Source organism: Rattus rattus, chromosome 14, assembly GCF_011064425.1.
Source record: "Rattus rattus isolate New Zealand chromosome 14, Rrattus_CSIRO_v1, whole genome shotgun sequence".
NCBI lineage: Eukaryota > Metazoa > Chordata > Mammalia > Rodentia > Muridae > Rattus > Rattus rattus.
In genome coordinates this window covers 78,322,698-78,343,568 of record NC_046167.1, presented here as the reverse complement: position 1 = coordinate 78,343,568, position 20,871 = coordinate 78,322,698, and the positions used below count along the sequence as shown (strand labels likewise).

The 20,871-nt window shown below is 46.9% G+C and overlaps 1 protein-coding gene across 1 annotated transcript in view; it reads right to left on the bottom strand.

The window, feature by feature from the left end:
• Positions 1-20,871, bottom strand: part of Tut7 (terminal uridylyl transferase 7) — a 54,388-nt gene that overhangs the window by 15,353 nt on the left and 18,164 nt on the right. The window contains exons 11-22 of the mRNA XM_032885065.1: positions 17,935-18,087; positions 14,663-14,843; positions 12,267-13,351; positions 11,594-11,744; positions 10,310-10,396; positions 9,430-9,530; positions 7,005-7,062; positions 4,171-4,274; positions 2,306-2,395; positions 1,638-1,751; positions 1,238-1,315; positions 512-689 (exon numbers count right to left, since the gene is read on the bottom strand). Of these exons, the coding sequence (XP_032740956.1) occupies positions 512-689; positions 1,238-1,315; positions 1,638-1,751; positions 2,306-2,395; positions 4,171-4,274; positions 7,005-7,062; positions 9,430-9,530; positions 10,310-10,396; positions 11,594-11,744; positions 12,267-13,351; positions 14,663-14,843; positions 17,935-18,087 (2,380 nt within the window). The remainder of the gene's footprint in view (positions 1-511; positions 690-1,237; positions 1,316-1,637; positions 1,752-2,305; positions 2,396-4,170; positions 4,275-7,004; positions 7,063-9,429; positions 9,531-10,309; positions 10,397-11,593; positions 11,745-12,266; positions 13,352-14,662; positions 14,844-17,934; positions 18,088-20,871) is intronic.

Sequence of the window (20,871 nt, the reverse complement as noted above, 5' to 3'; positions counted from 1 at the left end):
AAGACATAACAGTGGCTTCAAGGCAACAGGAGAGGCTGAGGCCACATAGACTACTCTGAATCTCCAAACATTTGGAATAGGCATTTGAATCTGGAGCTGTGGACTTCACATTAAATTTTACACATTTAGTACTGAGTGCTTTATGCACTTACCCGTGACCACAAAGAAAAACTACACGACAGGAGTAAACTGGATTAAACCAACTCACTTTAGGTTTTAAAGCTCCCACTTCTCCCATGTGTGCCCAACACCAGAGCTTGTTCTCCTCAGTAAGACTGAACCCACAAAAGGCCCCGCCTGCAGGCACCAGTCACTGGACAATGAACCTCTAGAGTGGTGTGGGCCACAGCAGGGCTGCTGTACCACACACGACTGTCCCCAAGGCATGTGTGGGGGAGAGTCAGGGCGGGGGGCCCACAGTTTACACTGACTGTGCAACTCAAAGACTCTGCACATTACCCCTCACACATGCCCGGCCAACACCACACTTCTAATTTGACTTTATTGGTACCTTCAATGACGATGTATTTTGAGGTCCACTGTTTCTTAAAAGTTGTAAGCAGACTTTTTCTTCTGATGCTGATTACGTGTTCCTTAAAGTCAAACTCCTCAGTGTAGAAGCGTAGAAGTCCCAACCACAGCTGCCCAACAGATTCTGTATTTTTTCCATATTCTGGCCAACAAGTGGGCTACAGATAAAAGGGAGAAGGAGCAACGGTGTTAACACACATCACAGAGTGTTAATAGCAGTACGTATGTGTACCTCAGGGGAAACCTGGACTGATCAGTTGGCTTATATACACAAAACGTGGTTGTGTGAGTTTTATTTCACATTTTAAAACAGCGTTTACACGAGTCTATTCATCTCTACTCTATGACTTGCAGGGAGGGACAACTCAGAATTTTCAATGTTGTATCTCAGGACATGACGACAGGCGAATCTGTGAAGGAACTGAAGAGCTCTGTGAGCGGTCCATAGAACTGACCTCAGGAAACACAGACGCAGTCATTGTGAGAAGAATCTAACAGCAGCAATCCGTTCCCAGGGAACGGTCACTAACTACCAAGAAGCAGCCGACAGCAATGAGACCCTGGGAACATACCCAGCTTAAAGACAGGACCACTGAAAGGAGACACCTGGGAATGCCAGTCTTGGTCATAACAGACAACTCTGCAGCACAAAACAGGACGACGTTTAGCCAAGGGTTGGGCAAATCTTTATTCTTAAAATACTCACCAGTTCATTTATTTGATCGAAAAAGTAGATATTCCAGCCATCAACAAGTATTTCTGGTTTCTTTTCACCTTTGTATATCTGAAATTAATTTTAAAAGTATTATTATAAAATGAAAAATTAAAATGTTGGTACCAAAATATCCAGGAAAAGTTAAAGATTTTACTACAGAGCTGTAGCAATGTTAGCAGAAGCAGAAGCTCAGATCCAACCCAGTTTGCAGAAGACACAACCGCTGTGGGCACCTACCTCACCCACCTCCTGAAGCACAGGGAGGGCAGGGCACCTACCTCCTGAAGCACAGGGAGGGCACCTACCTCCTGAAGCACAGGGAGGGCACCTATCTCCTGAAGCACAGGGAGGGCAGGGCACCTACCTCCTGAAGCACAGGGAGGGTACCTACCTCCTGAAGCACAGGGATGACAGGTGGGGACCGCTGTTGGAGGAAGTACAGCACCATAAGAGTGTAAGCGTATGATGACAAGCTGCCTCTGGACGCGTCACCGATGTCACACATCTAGAGGGAGAGAGCACTCTGAAGAGCATTTCTTTTTTTTTTTTTTTTTAAAGATTAATTCATTTATTATACATAAGTACACTGTAGCAGTCTTCAGACACACCAGAAGAGGGCATCAGATCTCATTACAGATGGTTGTGAGCCACCATGTGGTTGCTGGGAATTGAACTCAGGACCTCTGGAAGAGCAGTCGGTGCTCTTAACCGCTGAGCCATCTCTCCAGCCCCCTGAAGAGCATTTCTACTCTGCCTGCAGTCACCCCATCACCACCACTTCATCGAGGAACTAACTTGAAAATCCTAAAATCTTCTTAAAAAATGAAAATATGTCAAAAGCAACCAACCCAACCTGAACCAAACTGAACTCTACAAAGAAGTGGACTGTTAGTCACAGCAGGAGTCACGAAACGTTAACACTAAGGTCAGGCATTGTGCTGCACGCTTTTAATACCAGCACTTGGGAGGCAGACGCAAGAGGATCTCTGTGAGTTTGAGGCCAGCCTGATCCATACAGCAATTTGCAGAGAAGCCACAGTCACTCATCAGTGTACCTACCTTTGTGAACACTTTCATGGTGTAGCACAGGTATTTCACTCTGGGGTCAATGGCTGAGTATGCAAACAGGAGCCGCGTGTTGTGAAGAGCCTGCAGGGGGGAAGCACCGTGAGGCTCTCACTGACAAGGAGACACTGCGACGGGACAGCTTCGCCCTGAAGTACAGGCTAGAGCCTGCCTTGTTCGTTCTGAGATAAGCTACAGTGTTAATCTAAGAGCTATGACACATGCATGTGACTTCTGATTTCATGAATGAATGTTTGGTCTGAAGAGTGAAAAATAAGCCACTGAAATAAACAAACTTGTTACTAGGTGTGGTGGCATAGGTCTGTCATCCTAGCACTTTGGAGACAGAGGCAGAAGGATGAGAAGTTTAAGGTCATTGTCAGCTTGAGAGGTCCTGTCTCAAACACCAAGACAGTGAAATCAGATGAATAAGATAAAATAAAACAATAAAACAAAATGAGAAGTTTTTTTAGGTAGATGTAAGACTCTCCCTTTCACTGTGGCGTCATTGATGTGAAATGCTCTCAGTCCCATTGGGCCTTGAAGCAGCCAGTGTGAGGCCAAGAGAAGGGACACAGTACACACACCAAATTATATAGGTGGGTTCAAGCCAAGCAGATAAGCTCTGACTTTATCTGAAGTGAATCTTCCCAAGTGCATGAGCACACACACACACACACACACACACACACACACACACACACACACCTCTCTCTCTCTCTCTCTCTCTCTCTCTCTCACACACACACACATGCATGCACATTCTCTTGTTCAAACATGCACACACTTTCTCTCAAACACACACACACTTTCTCACATACATTATCACGTGCACACACACACACACTTTCTCTCACACACACGTCACTTGCACACACACATGCACATGCACACACACACATGCACATGCACACACACGCACACACTTTCTTTCACATGCATTCATCCACTCACACCTAAACCACTGAGCTTCGTATCTATTTACCAACTTACTGACTTGCTATGCACTGGGATGGAATGCTAGGCAAATACCTACCATTGAACTGCACTCTGAGCCCACGGGAACAGCTACTGAATTCTCCACAGCCCCAGTCTCAGACCACTATGAGGCAACACCAACCACTCAGACAATCCCAAGGAGTAAATAAGACAAGAACAGACGGAAGCTTAGTCATTTGGGGATGAAACTGAGCAACCACAAAGGCAGGGATAAGACAGATGAAATGTCTGCCCCATCTCCCTTAGTGACTTTCTTGTTCTGTCTGTTCTTCCAGACAAGGTTTCTCTGTGTAATATCCCTGGTTGTCCTGGACTCACTTTGTAGATCAGGAAGGCCTCCAACTCACAGACATCCACCTGCCTCTGCCATGCCTCCCAAGAACTGGGATCAAAGGCTTGCAGTGGCTCCTTTACTTATTTAAAGAGACACGCATTCCTCGTTATCCCTAAGAAAGTGCTGGCTAGCATGTGCTTGTATCGTAGCATGTGCTTGTATCGTAGCATGTGCTTGTACCGTAGCATGTGCTTGTATCGTAGCACTTGCTGTGGGGCCGAGCCAGGAAGAGGCGTAGCTCAAGGTCACTGGGCTGCACAGCAAGTTCATGGCTAACATTGCAGTATGAAACCTTGCCTCAATCCCCACTCTCATCCACCCATCCCCCAAAAAAGACTGGATGGGAGAAAGGATGGAAGGAAACTAGCAAACAAGAAAGAAAGAAAAGGATAAAAAAGGCATTCAAAGAACCAAAACAGGAGATTCACAACACAGCAAGTGAGAGGCTAGACTGGGCTGGGCTACTCATTGAGACTCTTAGAAAGATAGAGACACAGACAGGCTGGCCGAATCCTAGGAATCTTACCAGTGTGTTATACAGACTGATGTCCACCTCCAGCCCGCTTCTCAGATGGGAGAACTTCACGATGGGCACCTTGGCTGTTGTGATGGGCAGGATGTTCCTCAGTCCTGTGAGGGAGTTAGATGGGAGGAAACACAACCTGTGGGGAGGAGTCTCACGCTAAAGCTCCATGAGAAACGAGACCCAACTCCAGTGTCTCTTGTATGCGTTACAACTAAGCAAGCGATTGCTACTAAGTGACTGGGAAGACACCTGGCAGAGTAGGTATCGGTTAGACACTTCCGTATTGAGTTACAAGAACCAAGAACCCACTGTCCTCTACAAACCAACTGGTTAGTGAGAACTTGCCAGTGTGTATGAAGGGTCTGTTTCTACACAGGAGCTACCAGCCCATGGAGGGAGCCTCACCTCCACACCTGACACAGTAGTCACCAGAGCTAGGAGCAATGGATGGAAAAGGAAGGAGCTGGCTTCCCGTGAGGAGCCTGCCAGAGCTACATTTTGAAAAGGAACATGCTGGAACGGTGGAGGTGGAGGCCATGTACCAGACAAGGAGAAGGGAATAAAATTGCTCGAGGACCTGCTCTTCCATGACACTCTGAAGGGTGGAGAATGGACTTGGGAGGAACAGGAGGGAAACAGAAGAAATATCCTTGAGGAGAAAGAAGCCAGTGAGGGCATAAGAACTGGAGAATCAAGGACCAACACACAGGGACAGAGGCATGCTGAACTGTCATGGCGGCCTGAGAAAACAGAGGTGAAGGAACACATCTGAATGGAAAGACAGTGCTTCAGTCCCTGCTGGCTTGCATGTAATGGGGACTTGCAGAGCACCCTTCCCAACCAGACTCTCAACTTCACCTTGTATGAGGGGAACAGACCTGAGGTAGGTAGGGGTCACTCAAGCACATGCAAGCTGTGGATTCGGGCCTCAGACTGAAGCCAGGCAGCTCCAAGCTCACTGTGTGCACAGATCAGGCTAGCAGTCGTCTGCCTACTCTGCTGACCCCACAGATGACAGTGCTGAAGTCTGGATGGGATTTAGAGAAGGACAGGCAGAGACAGCATGAAGGGAAATGTAAAGCAAGCCCAAGTTCACACGGTGCGGCACAGTGGGATGTCTGGATCCAGACCTGCACACAAGCCATACTCCTCCTCCCTCAGGGATCTATGGCGCATCTCGTTTGACACTCACACGCCTGTCCTTGAACACCTATTCCTTTCACAGCCCTCTGGCTCCATTTTATAATGGCTTCTGTCTATCCACTCCAATAAGAGGAAACACAGGCCTTTTAACCTTTCTGCTGTCCTACTTACAAGGTAGGTGTTCAATACCATAGCGGGAAAGACTGCTTCTAAAGGCATTAGGCTTTGAGTGGAGCTCTCTAGCAGCTATTTAATTTCTTGTGTAATCTATATCCCCTTTCTACCATATAACTCCCTATATAAATGACTATACAGAGTTATTTCTGTTCTAGAGCAACCAGTAAACATGGTCTGTCCTCACAAATACACATTGAGGGTGCTTAGGAAAGGGTCAGTCTGTCTCCAGTGACCCAGAAAGAGAGCTGGAGCAAGCAAGAAGGAGTTACAGTTAATGTCAAAGCCCAGCTCAGAACTAAACCTAAGCACTGTCTAATCTAATCTAGCAACTTCAGTTTCTTTGCATAACCTGAGAATCCACATAAAACTTATCTTTAGAGGGGTTGGGGATTTAGCTCAGTGGTAGAGCGCTTGCCTAGCAAGCACAAGGCCCTGGGTTCGGTCCCCAGCTCCAAAAAAAAAAAAACAAAAACAAAAACAAAAAAACAAAAAACTTATCTTTAGAGATGGATTCTCATTTGAGGATAATACCTTCTCAACATACAAAGTAAACTGTACCCATAAGTGTGTCCACAAGAACAGGGCCCGCTCACTGTAATACTTTGATCTCAATATAAAAGATTAAGAAATTCATGTTTAAAGAAAGTATTCTGTCAAGTGTTGTGGCTTACACCTGTAATCCTAGGTACTTAGGAGGCTAAAGCAAGAGTTGTGAGTTCAAAGTCAGCCTGGGCTCACATGAGACCCTATCTCAAAAACAAGTACCAACAAACAAACCCATCTAAAACCAATCAGTCAAGTAGCCAACCCACCTGGCAAACAGAGAGCTGGGCATGAGGCTGCACATCTATAATGCGATAAAGATCAGCCTCAGTTACAGAGAAGTCTGAGGCCAGCCCGCACTACATGCTTAAGACAGATCTAGGGTTGTTGTCCAGTGGTAGAGTACTTGGCTCTGATGGGCAAGGTCTCAGATTCTATCCCCAGCTACAGAGAGACAAGCAAGCAAGCAAGCAAGCATTCACTTACACTATTTTGTAAGAGCATTTTAGGTTTGTACATCATTTGTAGGATTGACCCCTTTTTACAGCTCTAAATACTTCAGAAACCACCTACAACAGCCTTCTGGATTTGTGATAAGAAGAGATCAAGACACATCAGGCATCTTCTTTCTGGTTCAGTTTGTTGAGCAGAGGGCTGCAGACATGATCCACCAGGTCTAGATGCTCTTTACCATGCCTCAGGCTTTCAGCAATGCCCCGTTTGTATTTGCATGTAAGGGAAAATGACTTAAATCCTTCCCCACCTGCCTTCTACTGAGACCACCTAGCTAGCACCAACACACAGGCATTACTAGCAATCTTTCTATATTAGACCACAGAACATTTTAATGACACCAATACTGCACATTTCTGTAAATAACTCAACATACTTCTCATTGGCATGAATAAACTCTACGTATATAAAACACTAAAGAGAAAGTAAAAAGTATTTTAGAAAGGGTAGGGAAGTACCTGAGTGCTTTCTGAGGACCCGTGCCAGTTCTTCAATAGTTCTCACGCAGTCCAACCCCTGCAGCAAAGGCACAGACAATGGAAGGGAAGTCAGGAGACAGCCTGGGACTGTCAGCACACACCTGTCATCTTAGCTACTCCAGAGGCTGACAACACAGTCACCACTTAAGGGCTGTCCTGCCCTGCAAAGGAAGTTCAAAGCCAGCATGGGTGACCTAGTGAGACTAAGGGGAAGGGCTCTGTAGCTCGCTGCTAGAGTGCTTGGCTTGTGTGAGGTTCTGGGTCAGACGTAAACCCAAACAGTAACAAACAGGAGGCAGGCTCCTAAACTGGGCTACTTCTGTCACCTTCAGAGACAGTGAGATTAATTTCAAATCTTTCTCTTTAAGGGGCGTGTGTGTGTGTGTGTGTGTGTGTGTGCGTGTGTGTGCGGGCACACATGTCAGGACATTACATGTGTGAAACATAGTATGCGTGGAGGTCAGAGAACAACTTTGAGGAATGGTTTCTTCTTCTACTGTGGGATTCAGGCATTGAACTCCAGTCATCAGGGCTTCACTGCAAGCACCTTTACCTACTGTGCCCTCTCAGCAGCCCAACTTCAGATGGTTTTGTTTTCCTTTCAGTTGAGCATCAGCTACCATGCATACACAGCACCCTACAGACATGCAAGCCTCTAAACTTATCCTAACTGCTGTTGGATGGACAACAAAAGCCAAAATTGGAGCTTGCAGAAGGCCTTTGAACCATGAAGACATCTGCTTTGTTCCCTCTATGTAATTACCTCACTGGCAGGTAATTACCACACCTTAGGTACGGGTGGGCAAGACAAGCCTCTGCTGTGCCCCATACACTGGGTCTATCCATACACAGTTGACCTAAGAACTGATGACTTGCTGTGGAGAACTGTTTACTTCCTGGTAGGACTAGCTAAAATTAAAGTCATGAAGCAATTCGGAATTTATACTCAATATTTTTCAGACCAAAGTGTCTGTGTGCAGTCCAGGCTGGCCTCAGATTTAAAGCTGTCTTGCTCGTGTTCCCAGAGCTCTGGGATACAAGCACATACCACTGTGCCTTGGCATATAAAAGCACACTTGTCCTCCCCACTGGAATAAATCCTAATGGTTGTACTGACCCTACAATATATTTAGAATTTTACTTTAGAAATACTGTTAAAAGTAGTTTATAAACCACATTGGTGAGAATCAACTTTGAGGAGATTTAGTGAGTTATTCTTATGGTAAATGTAATCTCACCCAACATCAGTCACCAAATCCCACGTAGACCCTGTTTTTGGCTATTCTCCTGAGTCAGAGCACCCTCAGAATATGGATTCAGAACAAAGCCAGGAGAGCTTCTGAGCAGTGGCAGTGTAGTCAGTCACTGGGTCAAAAGCTTCTACACCATCATCACTTCTGAAAAGTGTCCCCCAGTGACAGGTGTGGCTGGAAAGATGGCCTCCACCTGGCATGCACAAAGCACTGGATCCTGTCCCTAGCACTTTTCAGACTTACTCTGTTATCAGAAAGAAAGCAGCCTCAGAGAATACAGCCAGCATGGGACGTGGCACTACACTAATAAAACTGTAAAAGCAGGGCACACAACACAGGCTTGGGACTCGGGCTGAGGCGGGGATCAAGCAAGAGTTGCAGACAAGTCTGTCTTCAGAGAGGGGAACAAATCACACCACTACCATCCCCTCAAGGAGGCTCGGGGCTGCATCTGAGCATAAGGCTCTACCCTGACACACCAGAACACACCAGATTAAGCCACTCAAGACAAAACTTCTCAAAGCAGCAAGGAACAGAAATTATCACATGTTGTGGTGCTGATAAGACCAAGTTTGTCTCAAATCCAGGTCCTGAACTATAAAGTCAATACTCACCACGTACAAGCAAAGCAACATCACGGTAACTGGGGGATAGCTGTACTGGTCTAGTGGTCAAGCCAATGGACATTGGTGGAGGTGGCCTAGCTTCACAGAATCCAGTCCAATCTGTACTACACTGGAAAGCCCCTCTAAAGCTATCTAGTCTCTCTTGTCTCTGTCTCTGTGTGTGTGTGTGTGTGTGTGTGTGTGTGTGTGTGTGTGTGTGTTGTGTGTTGTGTGTGCTGCTTGTTGCATTTTTTGGTGAGACAGGCTCTTGCCATGCTGCCCAGGCTGGCCTTGAACTTCTAGCCATCCTCCTTCACAAGGCTCCTAGGAGCTGGGACCACAGGTGTGCACCACCCATGCCCAGCCAGAGCTCTGTACTACTCTTCACATCCCCTCCAAGAGTGTCAGCGCAGGTGCCAGAGGCTGTGTTTCCTGGTGCACTGCATGTGGAATGCCCGGCACATTCCAGATGCCTCGCAGTTCTGCCAGTGAGGACGGCGCTAACCACATGCTCACAGCACATGTGTGTTCACGTGGCAACCGTACCTCAGCAGTCTCATGTCCGTTAATCGTCATACAGACGTCAAGGTCACTCTGTTTGAACCCAAATCCATTTTTGGAGGAGCCAAACAAGCTCAATTTAGTTCCTGTTAGGGACAGATGACAAGTAATAGCTCATTACCTGAGTACATGTAACTGTTTTCTATTTAAAAAATGGCCCTTTCATGAATCCAAATATCAACTGCTACTACCCTATCTTGTAATTATGGTCTTAAATATTTTATAACAATTATTCCCTTACTTATTACTTGTGGCAGCATGTGTGCAGAAGGTGGCCAGAGGATAACAAAAGCATGCAGGCGTTGGTTTTCCTTCCATCACGTGTGTCCTGGAGTCAGGTCACCAGGCCTGACAGGAAGGTCCTTTACCTCTTGAACCATCTTGCCAGCCTCAATGTCTTTTTCCCTGCACATTCATTCTCAATGCTTGCCCTAGTTGACTTGCATACACGGCTGTCTCTGATGTGAAAGAATAGTGGGTTTCACTTTGTACCCAAATGCAAGGGTGTTTCAAGGAAGATGCAGATCTGCCATCCTATGACACTGCATCCTGTAAGAGCAATGCTTTCTATGCACTTTAACAGATTTAACAGGTTTTTAGCTGTGTGTGTCTCAGTACATGACTGCATATCACCAGAGAGCAGAGGTGTCTGCAGAGCAGTATGCACTCTTAACTGCTAAGCCATTTCTCTTGCCCCTGAAGATGTGTGTGACGGAACTGCAGTTCCCAGTGAATTCACCTCTTATGTCCTGGGTGACCCCACACTGTCATCTTTCTATTGATGGCTAGATGTGCTGTGGAGTTAATGTGCCTGGAATACATATGTTCTTTCATTACCTTTTCCTAAAGAGAAAAGAGTATTTACCTGGAAAATCCTGTTTTATGAAACTTTCTAGATTTTGCCGGATATGTTCGCGAGCCTGATCTTCTACAATGGTTGGAGAGAAATCCTCTGTGTAGAAACAGACAGACACAATGAGTATGGGATGGTTTAAAAAACTTGGCATTTCTAGAAAAAGCTAAAAAAAAAAAAAAAAAAAAAATAGTTTTGAGAAAAAGAAAACTGATAAGCTTCAAAAACCAGATTTTTATCTTTCTCAGCAGACAGTGCTAGCAGTAAGATCGAACAGCGCCTGTCTCCATCCTGCAGGGCATGGATAGAGTCCCAGCAAGGGGTGGCAGAGGAGAGTAGGGAAGCTGAATGAACACGGCTCTAACCCTGGGCTGTCAGAATCTCTAGAACGGGAGCAGGGGTGTCTGTGGGTTGGGTTGTTCTGTTTAGTTGGAAGCCCAGATTTTTTCCTTTACATGTGAAAAAGCTTAACGGAACCACAGTGCCAATGGCAGCTAGCCATGGTGTTGATGTCCACGGTCCGGGATGTTTGGGAGGGAGACTGAAGCAGAGGAGTGGTGCCTGGACCCAGGAGCTCAATAACAGAGTGAGGGAGGGACTGCCTGTTAGGAAGAGCAGGAGGAAGGGCTAGGACTGCTGGCGCCTGCCTGTAATCCCAGCACCCAGGAGGCAAAGCATCTCACAGCAGCTTCAGTGAGAGGGAGGAGCCTGTTGCAGTGTAGGGAGCCTCTTAAGATATCAGTGGGGAGGGGGGTCCACTGAGTGCATCCAGTCCAAGCAGCAGCAGGCTTCTTCTGGAAATAGAAACTGAAACTTCTCTCAGTACCAATGCTTCCCCAAATGGCTGTTCCTACAAGAGCTTGCATGTGGGCTGTCAAAAGCAGTCTTTCCCTCAAGGAACAGGGACCATTACAGACTAGGGAGCACAAACAGCCTAAGAGGCGGAGGTCAAGGGACGTCAGGTGAAGCAGGAGCCCTGTGCTCACACTCATAGCAGCTGAGGCTGCCTATGAGACCAAGCCAGTCAACATTCTAGCATTCTCACACCTAACTGAGGAGCTGATCCTTGGTGGCTTCTGGGGAAAGGAGCACTTGTTTGACTTGCAGCACAGCCTGGAATTAATCGGTCAGGGTGAGAAGAGAGAGTGAATGCAGGAGGAGTTGGAGGAGGGGTAGTAGGTGCCTATGCTCACAGCACCCTGTCCACAATTCTCAAAGTACTAACTGAGGCTGACAGCGACTCTGATGACTCGAGTGTCAACCCCCATGGCACACCAGGTAAACACACACACTTACTGTAACACTGGATGCACACTTGATCTAAGATATTTGAGAACTTGGGTGTCAGGGGTGGCAAAGGTTCCAGCTGGATCCTCTTGAAGTCCTCAGGACAGTCCTTCTTTAGGTGACCCTCTCGCTTACACAAGCTGCACACTACTGTGGGAGACTGCAGGGAATGGTGAACCAAAACAAGAGTGAATGTGGATCTTCACTAAATAAAAAATCATCTACACATATCCCCTAATTTAAAGCCACTCTGAAGGCCTGAGCTGGGATAGGCTACGATGATGATGGGAAAGCGAACAGAACTGTCTGTGGCCTATTCACATGCCCACTAGTGTCAGGAGGGGCAGGGGTCACAGCGTACAAAACAGAAATGTGTCAAGCCACACCAAATGGGGAACTACTGGTCTAATTCACAGAAACTGAAATCATTAGTACTACACAGCCTCACAGGGCCGACAAGTAGCTCAGCTGGTAGATGGCACTCGGTGTCGCCTAGAGACCTTGGTTCAATTCCTGGGACCCACACAGTGAAAGGAGAGAATTGACTTCCTCAGTTGGCCTCAAACTTCCATATCCATACAATGGCGCAATGTCTATGCTCATGGGTGATAAAAAGAAAACTAGAGACGATATCTACTGAAGTTACTAGAGTCCCAGATCTCAGCCTATCAGCAACTATTACCTTGCCTTTGGTGAAGGTCAGTTTCCTAAATTCATAGAAGAACTCAGACTGGTCCCCAGGTGAATTTTCCTCAAAAAAACTTTCTTCTTTAAGAGTTATTCTATTTAGGTCTATGAGCAGAGCCCCACCCATGTGTTCTCCACTTTCTTCCAGGTCTTCACCCTTAGCAGGCTCAGCCAAATCATCGTCTTCAGAGAGGGCGTCCTCACCTGACCCAGTATACCTGTTGTCCACCTGATTTTCACTAGCAACCCCCTCCTCATCTTCTGTAAGATTAGTTCTGAGCCTGGGCTCCTCCTCCTCCTCTTCTTCCTCCTCTTCCTCTTCCTCCTCCTCCTCCTCCTCATCAAAGTGCATGGTTGCTGATGTGCAGCTCTGGACTGAAGGGGAAAAGCAATTCAGAGCTTCTCCTTCTGTGCTTCTGTCATTGACATCAGCCTTGTCATCCAAAGAGGCAAAGCTGCTACACTTTTCAGCCCCAGGATTCCGAAGCCCTACTAACTCCAAAGTGTTGTCTGCCTGGAGACCACAGAGGCTGCCACAGTTCTGAAGTTCTGGGTGCTTGCTGCTGCTTAAACCTTGGTCATCAGTGCTCAAAAGGTGCTTGGTCTTCCTTCTGCTGTTCTCGCTGTCACTTCCTGCTTCTTGTTGCTCTACTGTGGCATCCTTAAACCCCTCATAACTGGCCTCTGCCTGGACACAGCCAGAGCTTTCCAGGTGGACTGGAATGTGGACACCTCTGATCGTCTCCTTTGATGGGCTTCCCAGCTCCTCGGTGGTTTTTTTAAGAGTAAGTGGCTGTGCCCTGCAGGAACCTGAGGTTTGAACGCCAGGATCTGGAGCCACAGGTGCATTTTCCAGTTTATCAATATTTGTCACTTGGCGCTCTGGGCCACAATTTTTCGCTTCTTTATAAGGGTCTGAAGCACAGATGATTGGGCTAGGAGGCTTTGTGAGGTTGGGTTTTGTAACTTTGTGTGGAAGAGCGAAATATTTATATGTCGTCCTCAGACAATGAAGTATGTACTCAAACACAGGTTGGTTATTCAAGGTCCTTGCCACGTTTCTTTTAACAGAATAGGGGTCTGTAATAAAAAGAGAGAGAGAGAGAGAAAAGAAAGCCACCACTTCATACACTTCTGTTTCATCATGCTTAAAACTAGATTTCCAAAGATAAATCAGGTAACAGCAACAGTGAGTGAACCATGCATCTTACATGCTCTAAACACTACCAGAGCACCCGGGTGGGAGTGAGGGCAGCAGGAAAGAGCTAAAAGCAATGCCTGTGAGTCTCACGGGAACTGAGGCCCCTTCCCTAGCTGCTCGGTGACTGGAGGTAGGAAAGATGCTGTCAGTGTGGCTCTGGAGCCTCGGGGACCTTCGGAGTTTCCGACTGACCGACAGACAGGCTTTGTGGCCGAGTGCTCTGCAGCTCACTCAGCCAGCCCTGCAGCGTGTCAAGCTTACCTCCGCTCTTCCGCCCTGGGAGGCCCCATCACTGAAGTGGCTGGCCTGAGTTTCAGGGGCGAGAGGGAGGCACCAGGAGGAGACACCACTTCTCTCAATCTTTTCTCCTCCCCTAGAACTCCAGCAGGTTAGGCAATTGGCCAGAAGAGCTGAGCCAGAGAAACTGCAGGGGAGGGTTTAAAAATGTGAGATTCCCCATGACTGCACACAGAATTTATGCAAAAAAGAAAAAAAATCTTATGCAACATAAAACTTGGAAAAAAAAATCAAGCAAAACAGATTTCCATGTAGGAGTTTTGCTGTTGTTCTTAAGTTAAAGGAGGAGAGCTAAGATTTCTAGAAGGTTCCAACCTCCTGACTTTGCAAAACTGAGAGGAGCTTGTCCATTCAATGACACCAACAGGGCCACCAGTACCTGACAGCTGACTGCAAAGTGACAGTCACTTTCACTCCAAGGTGTTTTCTGTGAGGAAACTGCTGCTTTCTGCTTTGAAAATAGCTCTGTTCCCTCTACTGGAGTCAACCAACCTTAAGAACAGCATTGTTCATAAGAAAAAGTATTTCATTCATCTCTGCAAAACTAAAGCTCAGCAGGGACTTCCTGAGGTGACAGAAACTCAAAACACAAGAGTGAGGGCAATAGAAGAGGGAGTATGAACCCACAGGTCACAGGGAAGCTGGGAGAGCATCTACGTTTTGAAGCAACTTACAAAGCAGGGACTCAGGTGCCTGTAGCCAGTCACTTGATAACTAAGACCCTGTACCTTGGGGTGAGTAAGCCTGCTGTCCCTCACCCCAGTGCACCGCATGCAAGAGGCCAGTGTCTATTTTACCTCCAGCCAGGCCTACTTCTGCTAGGAACTGTAAGAGAACATGATAGAAATGGGCTGTTAGACCAGCACCACGGGAACGTAACCAAACGTTATTACCTTCAATCGCGATGCGCTTTTTGGGCCAGTCCTTTGATTCCCGTGATATCAATTCTTTGACACGAATACTGATCACTAAGTCAGCCAGATTAAACTCTAAAGCATAGAACCGCAGCAATTCCACCCAGAGTTGCCCGACTGGCACTGAAGGCTGATGTTTTATATTAAATGTCAATGGCACCTATGAATGACAAGGAACAAAGAGGTTAACTCATACACTAGCCCAGCCTGAGAAGTTAGACATCAGTTAAACCTACATAAAAAGCAGGAAGACTTGGAAAACCATGAGCTTGACAATCCATCTAGATAATCTAATTGTAGGTACTGTTTGGTCAGGGGTGAACAGCACTGCACTGCACCCTGGGATTCGAGCATGTTAACACTCGGCCATTATCCCAGGAATCTCACCACAGGAGAGGGCAGGACTGCTGTCCTGTAGCCAGACAGCACAGGGAACTGTGACGTCTCAGCAGATGGAGAGGCCCCTGCAAAGGCTGCTGCTGTGCTCGGAAAAGCCCAATGCATTGCTACTGCTGGAGGCCCCTCATAGGTGCGGCTCTCCAGAGACCAGTACTGCTGAGGCAGGGAGGAGAAAGAAACTCACTGTCACTGCCCCAACACACTACATCTGCCAAGAGGCACTGAATTCTAAAGTCAAATACTTGATATCAGAAATTGACACTAGTTTGTCAATCATAGACTTTTGACAAGTTCCAATAACATGCGTGACATAATGAAAGCACACAGGACAGTGGGAAAGGGGAAGGTCCCAGTGTGACTCGGCCAGCTCACAGGGCTGCTATTCTCTGCAACCTAGGTTCTCCACTCTACATCAGGAGCACAGGAGGCTGATGGCCAAGAGAACCCCTGTGTGACAAGCTCAGTTTAAGACCCACACTCTGCCAGGTACTAGCTGGGGTGAGCTTGGTCACGGTCTACAATATGTCTAAGACTTGGATTCCTCACCTGGAAAATGGGGATAACAGTACCCACCTCATTGGGCTGTTGGGAGGACTGAGTGAGATAGTGTCTGTAAAGTGCTTAGCACAGTGCCTGGCAGACTGTTCAAAAACTGTCGCTATCATTATCTGCAGAGTAGGGCTGATACACCTATAACACAGGACAGTGATGAGGATTAAATCAGAGCAAGGGAAAGCAGCTAGCAGATGTGGTCACTCTTGGCCCTTTCTCAGGTGCTACCTTTTGAAGAAATGCAAACATCACTGAAGCGCAGTGTGACACCTGTGAGCCGGAAGTGAGAGTCGGGAACTCCTGTACTCGTAGGTGCTGGGGCTCAGGAGGAAGAGGCAGCAAAGCTTAACCAAGCACCACCCACGCCAAGTGCGTCAGAGGCTGCTTGGCCTCCCAAGTGACACTTCAGAAGTAGAGGATTCAGTGGACACAGAGCAGTGACTTCCCTTCATCTTATTCTCTACTCACAATGAAGAAAACATTTTTCCATCCAAAGTTTACACATTTATCTACAATCACACGCCTAACACCACACTTCAAAAGACTTCATTCATCAGTACATGTATCTCAGGCCTGTGGACTCTGACAGTCACGAGAGCTGCCTGCTGGGACTACAGGCCGTGCTGAGACTCCTTAGTGGAATGGACGGACATGTTCTAGGTCCCACACACCGTAGCTGAGGATGTGGAAAGCCTGAGAATCTTGTTGAGTTTCACCTCTTTATCCACAGCCATTTGTAGTCTACTGAGGGACTTTTAAGTCTCTCATTGAGATGTCTTCAAAGCATCATAGCAAGGAACTCCAGAACCTTCAAATACCACTGCTTTATCCATTCTTCTCAAAGTAGAGAACTTTCTTTTCTGGGTAAAGTAACAACAGCAGCTCGTTTTGACAGAGCACTCACCATGCGCCTGGCACGGAGTTAAGACGCTCTCGGAATGAACGATGCTTCGAGAGGGCACCAAGATTATCTGTGAGGAGGAAGCTGGGCCTAGGCAGGGTAAGGGACCTGCCCAAGGACACAGAGCTACAATATCAGTCTGAGCTGGGACACAAATTCCCTCACTGTCTCAAGAGCCTGGGCTCCTGCCCTCAACCAAAACCCACACAGAAAACAGAATGGTGCTATCAAGGGTCATCAGGGTCAGGGCATCTCCCTGTCTTCCCCAGTTCCAGGAGACTGGAGTCCACAGTTCACCACTGTCTCATCTGAGGCATGCATAAGCCAAGAACTAAGGAAGGGACACGACTTGTTAGTGTGCAGTGGGCTTAGAACCACGAATCCCAGTCTCAGGAGAATCTGTGACAGCCACTGTCCATGTAAGGACTCTGCTCAGTGTCTTTTAGAGGCCTCTACGTATAGCAGATACCAGGCAAGTAAATGGTGATGCCAAGTTTTCAACCTTTTTCATTACCTGTTTATTCAAGAGGTTAAATAGAGAAGGAAATGGAAGTCATGAGCTAGAACGTCAGTCTGTGAGCTCCTTAAGAGATACACTGGGATGGGGTTGGGGATTTAGCTCAGCGGTAGAGCGCTTGCCTAGCGAGCGCAAGGCCCTGGGTTCGGTCCCCAGCTCCAAAAAAAAAAGAGATACACTGGGGCAAACATGTATGAGCCAGCCCCACACTCAGTCAGCTCACTCCAGAGAAGCCTGGATGCTCTGCTGACCACTCTAGTACTCACATCAGTCACGCTATGGGGTCAGTCTAGGTACGTGGATGAAGAATACATGGTTTCCATATAAAACGAAATTCTATTTGCCCATAGAAAAGAAATTATGGTGCTTGCATAAAAATGTACAGAAGTAGAGATTACCACATTAAAATAAGTCTCACAAGCACGAACATCCCATATTTTGTCTTATATGCAGAATGGAAGGACAGAATAAGGCATGGCAGTTAAAAAGGGTCCATTAAGGAAAGAGATAAGGATAGGGGACATGTGGATCAAGGAAGGGGAACAGAGGAATAAACAAGGTCAAAGCCTAGCACAATCTCAAGGTATGTAATGATGCCTTTGTACAATTAGATTACACTACATCTCAGAAACAGTTGGTGCCTACAACCCCAGGATTCCAGACTGAGGCTGGACAACTACCATGAGCTCCAGACCATTGTGGGCCACATAATAAGCCCAGGGTCAACCTGGGAAACTGAGGAAGGGAGACTCTCCCTCTCTCCAAACCCAGACCAGTGCAACAGAAGGGCAGGAAGAGAACGACAGGAAGACAGACCAATGCATAAACCCACAGCTGGCGCCCAAAGGGACCGTCACCGTCTGACCAGAGGAACGCACAGACCTGCCCCTTCTTTGCTGCCGTCTCTCTGAGTGCTTCCTCTTTTGCCGAGCTGGTGTCCCCTGTGCTGTTGTCAGTGTACTCCCAGACCACAGAATCTTTCTCCACGTCTTTAAGGCTGAAATTCCCTAGTTTATTTAATGAGAATTCTTCAATCTAGAAAAAAATAATTAGACATATCTTACTGTGAAGCACAAACAATTGTGTGACAACCAGAGTTGGCAGGAGCCTGGCGGTGGTGGCATAGGCCTTTAATCCCATTACTTGGGAGGCAGAGGCAGGCAGATTTCTTTGAATTCAAGGCCAGCCTGGTCTACAGAGTGAGTTCCAGGACAGCCGGGGCTACAAAGAAGCTCAGTCTCAAAGAACCAGAAAGAGAAGCAATGTTGGTGGGGACAGGAACAACACACGCCATCTGTATCTCACTGAGGTAAGAGGGGACGGCAGACATCGGGCAAAAGCTAGACCTGTGTGGGGGCCTGATGACCTCAGTCCAATCCCAAAGTACAACGAAGGAGCTGTTCTCTGACTTCCACATGTGTGCGGTAACATGTGCACATGGCAGACACAATAATGAATAAAATTATGATAATAAGAATACAGACAGCTCGCCAACTACCTTTAAGATTTGATAATTGAAGTCTGTTTTCAGAGTAAAAGGTAGGGTTCTGATTTGCAAGAGGCATGATGACTCTACAAAGTAAGTTTTCAGTGTCCTGGGGTCGAGCTTAGTTATAGCGTACTCTCTTCACAAAGCTGAAAACAAACATACAAAACCAAAGCAAACCGCTATGGCGGGGAAGCAAAGGTAGCTTTCTCTTCTGTCCTGCCTTGGCCTAAAGAAAACAAGTCCATGAACATGCCTAGAGGCCGATCTCCCAGGCAACTCTAGATTCTGTCAAGGTGACAGCATATCCATCACACAGAATCCAACAAATTAATGAACATACTAAGTTGTGGGATGGGTTTCTGAACATACATCTCTGGGCAGTGGTCATGAGTCAAGGGCTTAGTCAACAGCATTCCTACTGAAGTGTAGGAACTCACAGCTCTCCTCAGTCCTCGCCCGCCTTCCTAAGCCCTGTTCTTCAGTGCAGCACATCACAGGCCATAAGCTGTTCTCGTCTTCTAGCCCAGCACCCAGAATGGCTCCAGAGGGCAGTGTTCCCTGCACTATGAGGCAGGGTGTGACACTGTCTCTGTTAGATGCATGCATTCAGTGTTCTTGAAGTCAGTGCTGTATTTCTGGTCTTCGTGACTTTTCTTCTTGTGGGACCAGGAAAGGGCTCTACCACACTGACCAGTTCTCAGTCTCTAACAATGGTTTTCAAACAGCAAAAAGTTTTAGAACTTAAGAAGTTTAATTTATTAATTTTTAGACTTGATATAGATTACAGTTTTAGTTTTCTACTGCCATGATGGGGATTAACTCTGAGTCCCAAACAAAACTTCCTTCCACAAAGTGCCTTTGTCATGGTGTGTCCTGGCCAGTTTTATGTCAACTTGACACAAGCTGCAATCGCTTTGGGAAGAGGAGACCTCAGTGAGGGAATGTTCCCTACCCACATGCTGGCCTGCAGAGCACTTTCTTTACTGACGAGGGATCAGGTCACTGCAGCTCACTGCAGGCAGTGCTATCCTCAGGGAGGTAGTCCTGGTGCTCTAAGAAAGCAGGCTGAGAAAGCCACAGAGAGAAGCCAGTGAGAAGCACCCCTCCACAGCCCATGCTCTGGTTCCTGCCTCCAGGATCCCGCCCTAACTTCCGGCCTGAGTCCCCATAGTGATGGCCTTATAAGCTATAAGGTAAAATAAAAACTTTCCTCTTCAGCTTACTTTTGGTCATGGGATTTTATAGAAATAGAAGCCCAAACTAGGATATAACATCTTATCAAAGCAATAGAAAAGCAGCTAATACAGAAGTCATGGTATCACAGCAGAAAACAGATTGGCTGCTTGGGGAGGGGATCAGGCATGACAGCCATTCTTTGGGGTCATTAATTTCATTGAAAGTGGCCTACAAAAATTTCTGTCAGCATGTTAATTTTTAAAGGTGTAATAGAGAGTCTAAAGGAAAGTTTAAAGGACATTCATACGAGGCTATGCTGGTATTGGCAGTGGCTGGGAAGTTGTCTATGACAAAGAGACCTGAGCGGGTGCTGCGGCAGCTGCCAGCAGTGAAGATGGTGGCAGCTTGCATGCCAGTTACAAATAACTGTTCTTCAGGAACCTGTAAACACGGGCGTTTTCATGTCAGGAAAAGGAAGTGTGAGAAGTTAGCTGTAAATGTTCTCCACAAATGTCTACTGTTAGGCTAAAGAAGTTCCTGTCTGCCCTTAGTCTTGAAGCCTTATTATTTCAAATTCAACTTCTTTAGTAAAAATAAGGCCGGTGGCTGGGCTTGGTGCTCCCAACACTCAGGAGACAGAAGCAGGAGATCTCTGTGAATTTGAGGTCCATCTGTGAACACCCACACTCATGTGTATAGAAACATATCCATACACACAATTAAAAACAAAATATAATTTAAAAAAATGTACATCTTATCTAGCTCTTCTTTCTTTTGTAGTGAAGCTATTTCGTGACCAGTGGGCCTCATGAAACAGGCTGCTGTCTAAGGCAAGGACCAGGCAGCAAATAAGCAGAGTAGTGTTGACATTCCTTCCGGGAGAGGGAGGAGGTCAGGACCACTTGCCCGAATCCAGCTACCATCCCTCCAAGTCCCTAGCTGTATTGTGTGTGCTGATATGAATGGTGAAGGCTGACAGCAACCTGAGCCACCTAACAAATTCAACTCAAGAATTCTTTCTGTGATGCCAGGGCCCTCTCTATGAGGAGGAGTTATCTGCCAGCCGTGCCTCCCGAGTGCTGGGATCGTAGGCTTGCTTTACCCTGCCAGTCATATTCTTTTTCTTTTTCTTTTTCCGCCACCGCTGCCTCCTC